This window comes from Sinocyclocheilus rhinocerous, unplaced genomic scaffold (assembly GCF_001515625.1).
Source record: "Sinocyclocheilus rhinocerous isolate Xijiao unplaced genomic scaffold, SAMN03320098_v1.1 scaffold626, whole genome shotgun sequence".
NCBI classification, from domain to species: Eukaryota; Metazoa; Chordata; class Actinopteri; order Cypriniformes; family Cyprinidae; genus Sinocyclocheilus; species Sinocyclocheilus rhinocerous.
Genome location: NW_015647437.1, coordinates 1,060,101 through 1,070,272, shown reverse-complemented (window position 1 = coordinate 1,070,272; position 10,172 = coordinate 1,060,101). Strand labels below are relative to the sequence as shown.

Here is a 10,172-nt window from a genome sequence, read left to right as displayed (position 1 = left end):
AAAACAGCATAACCACGCTATACTCTTGGACCCCGGTTGCCGCTGGTTTGGGCTTTACGTGCATGCAGTCCGTCTTTCGTTTGATGCTTGAGAGCGACGTCACATTATTTTATGTATCATCACATAACACAACATTCTTGTTTAAAATTTGTCCAAATACAAAACCTTTGTTTATTTTGAGGTTTAAACTAGTTTTTAAATCTTAGATATTCAACATGGCATCACACTTCCAGCCCCACTGTATTTCACATTCAAGAGATGCAAAAGCAAATGCACAAAACACGCCTATTTATGAAAATTTACAAAAATGCTACAAAAATAATAATGAATAAAAATCAGCATCACCGCCGTGGCACAGAGTGCCCTTAAGGGGCAAAACTATGATTTGAATATCAACACATGAATACAAATTTTCTGTATGAAAATGAAGCAGAGGTCTCAGGCTCCACAGGAGGTTCTGTCTGTTGTCCTCTTGGGTTTCAGGTCTGGCCTTTCTCCCTCACCTAGTTCCCATATCTTTTCCCTCTCCTGAACCTGTGTGTCATTCAGGTTCAAAGGCCTCAGCCTTAAGCGCAGCCGTGCCGCTCTACTGTAGTGGCTCCTGAAGATCTCAAAGGCTCCTGCCTCTCTCATCTGCCACGCTCTGTACTACAAACACACCATTCATATTTATGAGAAATTAGGAAAACCTCTTTTCCACTCACCTTTTTTGTCCTACAAGTATATGTTTTTCTCAAGTGACTGACTTGAATAACAATGTAATTTGCTAGCTATACATATATTCTACTGTCAACAACAACTCTTTTTTGCCAAAAAGGTTCCTGTACTTGACTTACAAGAAGCAAAATTACTTAGACTGTTTACGTTTTCTACTTTTACAAGAGCTGTCACTTCTTGTAGTATAAAATAAGTCGTGTGAAAAGGGAAAGTGGCAGTATGCTGTGAACGTACATTTATCAGGAATAATGAGAGAAGTCAAAAGCCACACTCCAGACATTTAGACACTCACAGCAAATTTGTCTTTTCTTTCTAGGCCTGATGGGAAACTCCATCATTGCATTACATGAGTGCAGGAGCAATTTGAGCACCAGTGATAAAAAAAATTAAAAAAACACAGAGGTTCATCTTGTACTCACTTCTATCTTCAGGCCGAACTGTCAGTCTCAGAACAGCTGTGTACAGAAATACGAATTATACAATCTGAACGATATAGACCTCCCACATATTACAAACATGCCTGCAATCTAACCAGCGCCAACACACCCACACACACAAGCATGAATGCAGACACTGAGGGAAATTAATATGTTCTGCATTTGTATGCATACAGAAGTAAATTAAATTTGTACACAGAAATGGGTGAATGTCATAAACCCTGTCAAAAACATGTCTGTTTAATATTCTGCCTCTAAAAAAATTAAATTTAATACAATTTACATTATAATAAAAGAAATAAGTTATATTTTGATAACAGAAAATATAAAATCTATTTTAGGACCATGAAAGTTGAATTGTAATATGGCAATTTAGTACATTCCCCATCCACACAATAATAATAATATTAAACTATGGATATATAATAATAAATAATAAATAAAATTGCAATAATAAAAATTAAATACAATTCAATAATAATAATTTTGCTTCTAATTTTTTTTTTTGCAATTTTAAATAAAACATAATTGTATTACTGTAATTTTTTACCATAATACAGTAAAAATAAAATAACTGAATTATGGGCAGTCTACAAACTATTAGATTCATCACAAACTGTAAATAAATAAATACATAAATAAATACATACATATATAAAAAATAATTGTAAAAATCTACATGCATTAAAGTAAATGTACAGTATGTGGAAAATAATATGTTTTTTTAACTTTAAACCGCATAAACACATTTCATTACACCAAATACACAAAATAATGTTCTTTTTAGCAGCATCATATGACCCCTTTAATCTTAATACTCCTAGTTTTATTTAAAATAAACTTTCGGATTTTGGGGGATATGTAGATTCATTTGGGGTTGCAAAGTGGTTTTCTTGCAGAACTGTGCAAAACTGTTGCAGCAGGTTGAATTTTTATCCCATACTTTAACATACTGTATCAGTCACAGAGACCCGGTAAGCCTGGTTTCACTCAAATATGAAATTATCCCTTCAAACATCCTGAAAAATCAGAGGCTTCTTGCTAAACTACAAACTCCTTCCTGTTTTGTACTCTCTCTGTCTCACACACACACGCACACTGAAACACACACCACTATAAACACAATGACCCCTCCCTCCCTTTAGACCATTAGCAATAGACAAACCATTTTTTAAAATACAATAACAGGAGCACAATGACCTTTCCTCATAGACAGAGGACAGAGAGCATCTGACCCCCCCATTTCATCATCCCAAAGCAGCTAACAACCTCCGCAGCGCTAACCAAACCCTGACCTACTGCAAAGACAAATAACAGCTCCTGAAAAACAAATAAAATGTCAGCATTATAAATATTCATCGAGGTGTATTATAGCTGATGTAAACGTTTAAACTTTCATTACACAAGGCCTCATCTATGACCTAAGCAGTCATTTATAAGATGTGACTATGAATATTTATGCACGTTGCTCATTTTGGAAGGCGAGTTGCCACTGATTATGAATTATGAAGACATTAAGGAGTGATGCTTAGTCAGTTGAGTACGCACAGTAAACTTGTTTCAAGCTGCATTATTCATTACCTGTGTGATAGTAATATACTCCTCTGACTGCTGCTTTGGAAGAAAATCCACATATAATATCGCATCAGCTCCAACGCTAGACTGTTTAGAATTGGCGACTCGGCTTGTGACGACATAATGTCAGCTAGAAATCCATTAAAAAACATTAAAGCATTTACATAGGACAACTGGAATTAAGATAGGATAAACTGGCAGTTGGTTTCAAGCGATTGAATGTAAATATTTAACTTCATCCAGCTCTCTTTTTGTTCTCTGTGTTTGAAAGTTTCCCTTTACTGTCTGACGGAGCGAGAAACTGCTCCAAACAATTCAGTCTGCATCACGGCGACAATTAATCAATATAAATTCTCTGTTAATCCGCGTTATTTAATTCTTCCCTTAGTAATTTACTTAGTCTGTTCGCATGTGTCTTCATGTTTGCCAGCGGCAGAACAAATGCTTATTGGAAAGTTTGACTACAGAACAGTGGGTTTACTGAGCATGATGTGTCAATAATCATTTATGTATTTATTAATTACAGCTGCACATTGTAGTCACGGCTTAACACCCGCCATTTGGTTGTCGTGTTCATCAGCTGTGGTTAGGGATAATTTTTAGAGCGTGTCACTGACCACACCGGTCATTACGGTAATGATATGAATGATTATTTGGTAATATGATCTGGGCTTTGGTATGTTGTGCTGATGACAAAAGAGAGCCAATGCCAGCACTCACCTCTTTCTCACCGCAGATATTACTGATGATGGAGTTGGATGCCGGGCTGGCAGAGGGGCCCAGGACCGCCACAACCCCCTTGGACATGATCTGGCACACTGTCAATAGTTAAAGGAAAGACCAGCTGTCATTTATTACAGACAGAGAGCAGAAGGAAAGCAAGAAGTAACCCTGCCAAGAGTGCTGCTGCCCCATTTTTATTCAAGGATACTGTATCTGCCATGGAAGTCTATTATACCCAGAAAAAGCAAAAAGTACAGAGAGTTTTAGCATACTCATTCATCTCAATGCCAGTTGCTTGGCTGGCACATGTGATTTGAAATCTCAATGAAAACAATATGTGACTAATTACTTTGGATTTGCAAGAAATTGATGATAAAACCAATTTAATTACAATAATCAGTGGTGCTAATAATAATACTAATAATAGAATAAAATAATCTTTAAATAATAAGATAATTAATAATAATAAAAAATAATAATCATTACCACAATATTAACAATTAGTAGTAGTTACAGTGAAACAACAACAATAACAGAATAAAAATAAATCATTAATTAATAGCTAATATCAACAATTATTAATAATAAAATAATCACCACCGTAATATAAACAACTGTTAATAATAATTAGGGGTGGGCAATATACCAGTAGACACGATTAACCGGTAGAGATTTTCGACTATCGTCTCTATTACGTTACACGCTCACGTGACATTGCTGTGCTATGTGGTCACGGAAACTTATCGTTTGCATGGGTTTTTAAGCATCGCGGTTTAAAAACAAGTGATTTGAAGCCACTGAAACACAATCAGCAGCAAAAGAGAACTCATTTTGCTATATCTTTTTGCACGTCAAGACGTTTTTTTTAAGCTTTATAGACTTTGAATGGTTAAATACACACCTGTATGTGTCAAAATGCCTACCTTTGCAAGTATCCTCGTAAACACAGTAATTTAGGTCTTAAGTGGAAGCAAACAGCTAGAAAGAAAACACGTGTAACAGTTTATTGGAGCCGGGCAGCTCTTAAAGTGACAGCAGTCTAATATTCCTGCTGTCTGTTATTCATGTTAATCAAACAACAAAAGAAAATCTCTCCCTGCTCTTGACTAAATCACTTTTGTAACTTTAATAAGAAGAAATATATATTTACACAGTAAAGAATAGGCAGTGTTTTTATACATTTGATTCATTAATACAATGTATGTAGCATTTCTTATTTATTTGTTCTACTGTAGTTGTTTTGTCCTATTGCTTGTAATTAGTTTCTTACTCTTATTTAATCACTGACTGTTTACTTGTCTTTAGTGAGCTTGAGCTTTTTTTATTTAGGCTAGCATTAGTTTTTTTGTGATATTGACACTGGTGACAAGAATTATGACATTTCTATGGTATCAAAAATGTTGATATAATAAAGACCTTATATAAAGCAAAAATAACTATATTGTGATATATATTGTTACTAGGGTTGCAAAAAGGTGGAAATATTTCAGAAATTTTGGAAACTTTCCAGGATTTTATGGAATATCCCAGGGATTTTTGGAAAGTTTTCGGAAATTTACCGGACATTTTCCACCCCTTTGCAACCCTAATTGTTACTGTGAAATAAAATTACTCATATTGTGATGGAAGATTTTGGCCATATCGCCCACCCCTAAATAATAATATAAACATAATAACTAATAAAATAATCATTGTTAAAATAATAATAATAATAATAATAATAATAAATACATAAGGAACACATCTAATATAATGCTATATTTAAAATATTTACATGTTGCTTGCAAACAGATGTATTCCATTAGAACAAACGCCTACTTTGGAACAACCTTCAAAAGAGAAATATGATTTTTGGGTCCAGGTGGTGCAGTTACTGAATCTACCAACAGAGGCTAATGGTCCATGCTAATCAGCCAAAACCTGACCCTTTGGTGTCCACTCAATCTGTTCTAAAATTACTAGCAAAACCCAAATAATTCCATTTTATTCAAGAACGAGTTTTAAAGAGCTCACTATAATCTCAATCTAGCACAATCTATCAGAGGTTTAGCGCTGTTATTAATCTGCTCTTTTTCAGTCTCTCACACAAAATTACATTTTATTATTAGCTGACCTTTGAGTGAAGTGTGTTTTGAAATTATATTTGTGATTAGGAGCAGGAGGAGGAGTAAGAGGTAGATTTGTTTCTCACTCTCCGACACACGAGCAGGGCATCGGTCTGAACTCTAACAGAGTGTCATTTCACATGGGTTTATAATCCCTCTCCATTTTAATTATGATGGTGTGGGCAATGTATGAGCCAGATACTGGTGCTCTGAGCACTTAAGCAGGGCATGCTGGGAACAAAGGAAAGGGAAACAATGTGATTACAAAGCACCAGTTGATGCAGAGTTTTTTTTTTTTTTAACTCATAATCTCATAGTAACCAATGCAAATGCAGACACCTGTGGAAGCCTCTGTTACTTGTCTCCCCATAATACATTGCAAGCATATCTCCGCGCTGCCCTGAATGGTGATGAGCTGCATTTTTAGGATCACTACACACTGCTACAGTGGATACACAAGCATTGATTTCACAGGTCAGCTGCTCTCAGTTGGAAATCAAGTGTAGCCTACAGGAGGTGGACACCCTTATGGATTCATGTCAACCTTGCTGTGCACTGTTATTCCTCTAAATACAGCTTTCAGCTTGTTAATGCAATTAATCACAATTAATCTCATGATTTATTGGCATTAACACTATTAGCAGTATATGATTCTTAAATAAACAAAGCTTCCAAAAGGGATTTTTGCAGCGATGCCACAGAAGAACCATTTTGGGTTCCCAAACAATCTTTCAGTGAACAGTTCTTAAAAGAAACATTTTCTTTTAGTGTGAAGAACATTTTAATAGTAATTTAAAACCTTTTCCAAAATAAATAATCTTTTGTGCACTGGAGATGTTGTTAGAGGTTCTTCATGGAGGCACAGATGGCAATAAAGCAGCTTCATTTTTAAAAGTGTACTGTATATTTTCTTATCAAAATGTATTGCATTCAGTTTTTCCTAACTCTTTAAAAGGAAAGAAAATTGAGTCAAATGCAAAAAGGTCTGCCAATATCACTCAACTTCTGTGACAATTAAATTCCACCAACTCCAACTAACTTCTGTTAAAAGTCCCATTTGGACGTGATTTATACATATGGTGGTTTCCAAAACTTATTGGAAATTACATGTTTAGCATAATTTTGAGTGAAAAGTTGAATTGAAAATGAAGTACAGCAGCATAAACTCTACCAGTTTGTTGAAACCTTTTTGTTTTCCAGCATGATTTGAAAATGATCATCTTGGGCTTCAATGACAACAAAAACACCTGACCATCAGTACAAAACGACATTTATTTGATTAGTGACTAGAAATTGTGCAGAATCTGAATTTTTTTAATTTTATGTCATAACATTTGTTTGTTTTGTTTTTTGTCCCATTACTGTATATTTTTAATTTTTAAATTAGATCAAAATAAGTCAGACTGAATTTACTTCATCTTTGAACTAAAAATTATTCAATACTATATAACAAGTTTTTGCAGTGGCTTGTACTTCACTGGTAATTCATTAAATAAAAAACATTGCATTTTTTCTTAACTTTAATTTTGTTATCATCTACATTTGATTTATACATAAGTGCACTGGGTCAGCTGGCCAATCAGAGCAGACTGCATTTGTCGGAAGGAGGGACTTTGTAGAAAACGAAGCGTTTGAGAGAGGCGGGGCATAGAGGACCTACAATAATGTACAGTATTTGAAAAATAATGTGTTTTTTGAACATTAAAACATGTCAACATATTCTGTTACACCAAATACACAAAATAATGATCTTTAAAAAAGCATCATATGACCCCTTTAAGAAACACCTTTTTCCATCATTTACTTATCTTGAGACAGGTAGTGGGATTGTTGTGCCCAAGCATTAAAGGCACCAAAAATTACAATTCTGTCATTAATTACTCACCCACAAGCCATTCCTAACCCGCAAGTCCTTCGTTCATCTTCAGAACACAAATGAAGATATTTGTGATGAAATCCGAGAGCTTTCTGACCCTCCATAGACAGCAACACAACTGAAATGTTCAAGGCCCAGAAAGGTAGTAAGAACATCGTTAAAATAGTCCATGTGACATCAGTGGTAGTAGACATTTCTGTTTTCTTTGTGCACTAAAAGTATTTTTGTAGCTTCGTAAAATTAAGGCCGAACCACTGATGTCACATGGACTGATGTCACTGGATGTCCTTACTACCTTTCTGGGCCTCAAACATGGTAGTTGCGTTGCTGTCTTTGCAGGGTCAGAAAGCTCTCGGATTTCATCAAAAATATCTTAATTTGTTTTTTAAAGATGAACGATGGTCTTACGGGTTTGGAACAAGTTGTGGGTGAGTAATTAATGATAGAATTTTCATTTTTGGATGATCTATGCCTTTAAACACAGACAACTGTGCAAAGTCTTGACTGTTCTGATCAGCCTTTGGAAATTATAGAACAGAACGAAGCATTAGGAATATGTACGTAAATGTTTGTTTACGTGAAAAAATGTGTTTTACTATACAGTCTTCCAAGAATCGTTCATCCGTGCTGCCGTCTTGCATGCACGGATCATAAGGCATGTAGTTATTAACCCTAGCATGTACTACGATTCATGAGGGTCAGGTGATTCACAGTTATGACTGACTGGAGTCGAATCTTTTGACATGACCCTCCTGCACGGCTGATCCAGAGAAGGACAATGAATCCATGTGGATTGAGTAAGCACCATGGATTGTGGCTGGCATCAGGACGTCTCTGTTCACTTCAGATCACAAACATTAGTATGCAGACCACATGCAAACACACACAATGTGGGCTGTGGGAAGATGCAGGCTTCAGCGATTTCAGACGGGAGTATGCTAGGGCAGGTAGCGGCGGTGTGACATTTCTCCCTTCCTGGGAGTGTCACTGATCCATTTCTAATTCAATTCCTGCATACTGCAAGCTATTACAATACTGAATTAGACCGAACAGGGTTGTGCGACAAACCGTATAGAGTGCAAAAGAAAGCTGTTTATATCTATCAGGAGGGGCATTTTAATGGCGCCCAGAGAAACCAGGAGAGGCTTTTCATCCTTAACCGCCATGTGTCTCAACAGCTCTGATTGTTTAAATTACAGCTCGTCGTCTCCTGATTTTAGTGCCGCTTACTTTCATTGACAACAATGAACCTCAATCATGTTTAATATCCCTCTGTGAGTGAGCAACTCTATTTTGTTCGCCCCAACGCTATTTGATTCAGGATTCTCAAGGAAAGCATTATTAAATCTAAGGCCTCAGAGTAAAGAAGGCACACAAAGATTGACTGGCAGCTGTTAAAGTAAAAGTCGCACTATACGTTTGAAACCTGCTGACTGTCGGTTTAAATTTTATAGGCAGAGTGAAGTTCAAAAGTCTGAGCCCACATTGAAAATCTCAGATTCAAACCAATAAACTGAAAGATTTATGATACTGCAAAATGTAAAACAAAATGTTATGACCCGAAATTCATGCTAACTTTTCCCCTTTAAATTATGCTCATAGTTAAAATAAATAAATAAATAAATAAATAAATGATTTTGCAAAATGTAGAACCAAAATGTTATGTTGTGAAATATAAAAATAAATGATTTTGTACAATTTAAAACAAAATGTTACAACAAAAATTTAAGAATATTTCAGATTCTGCCCTATTTTTAGTGCAGTCAATTTGTGAAATAAATAAATTTCTAAAATTCAGATTGAGTATATCCAATTGAACACTGATTCTTATTGGAGTTTGTGTTAATAAAAATGTCTGTAATGTAATTTGTATATGGCGTATCAGCTGACCTTCGAGAATGACTTTGCCGTAACCAAGGAAACAAATATTGTTCCAATAAATTCCTGCATACCTTCTGACTACGAAGACATTTGAATATGACAGCACACTTGAAAACCTGGTAATTTAATTGCTTTCACATAATGGTCCGTTTCTTTATCACAGAACACATCATCTGCTACTAGCCAAGAACATATGGAGAGATGAAACTGACAGACACTCTAATTAAACATGTATATAAGCCTATTTATACGTGTGTCACTGCACTTCATTACAAAAGTTGGAAAATATTAAAACAAGAAAAATTGTATTTCCTTTAGAAGATGTAAAACATATCAGGGACGTGCTCATACTTAAAAACCAAAGTTTTGCTTTTGCTGAATACCAAAGTATTCAGTGCATGTCTTGCAGAAGGAATGCCCTCACGAGGACACAATTATCTCATAATTTGCCTTTACCTGTGAATCATTATAATACCCACAACTGCTAAATAAAACCCCAAAGTTAAGGGACCATTTTTCAGCTAAAGGACAGCTGTGAAAATTAAAATTAAAGAGCTTTGCAAAAAGGTTCTATCTAAAGTAAAACAAATGTATGGCAATGAAGAGGCATCAATGTAGTATCTAGCATACATACAGTATATTATGCACCTTAATCTAAATGGTTAGGGACAGTTCACCCAAAAATGAAAATTCTGTCATCATTTACTAACCCTCATGCTGTTTCAAACCTGTATGACTTTATTTCATTAATGGAGCACAAATTAAGATATTCTGAATTAGGGTTGGACGATGTCTACAAAATTGGCATTGGACGATGTCTAAAGTGAAACATTGCGATGGACGATGACATCGGGGTGA

The 10,172-nt window shown here is 35.3% G+C and overlaps 1 protein-coding gene across 1 annotated transcript in view; it reads right to left on the bottom strand.

The window, feature by feature from the left end:
• Positions 1–438: 438 nt before the first annotated feature.
• LOC107709104 (glutamate receptor ionotropic, kainate 4-like) overlaps positions 439–10,172 on the bottom strand; it is a 142,239-nt gene continuing 132,505 nt past the window's right edge. The window contains exons 4-5 of the mRNA XM_016513509.1: positions 3,450–3,547; positions 439–648 (exon numbers count right to left, since the gene is read on the bottom strand). Coding sequence (XP_016368995.1) covers positions 439–648; positions 3,450–3,547 — 308 coding nt within the window. The remainder of the gene's footprint in view (positions 649–3,449; positions 3,548–10,172) is intronic.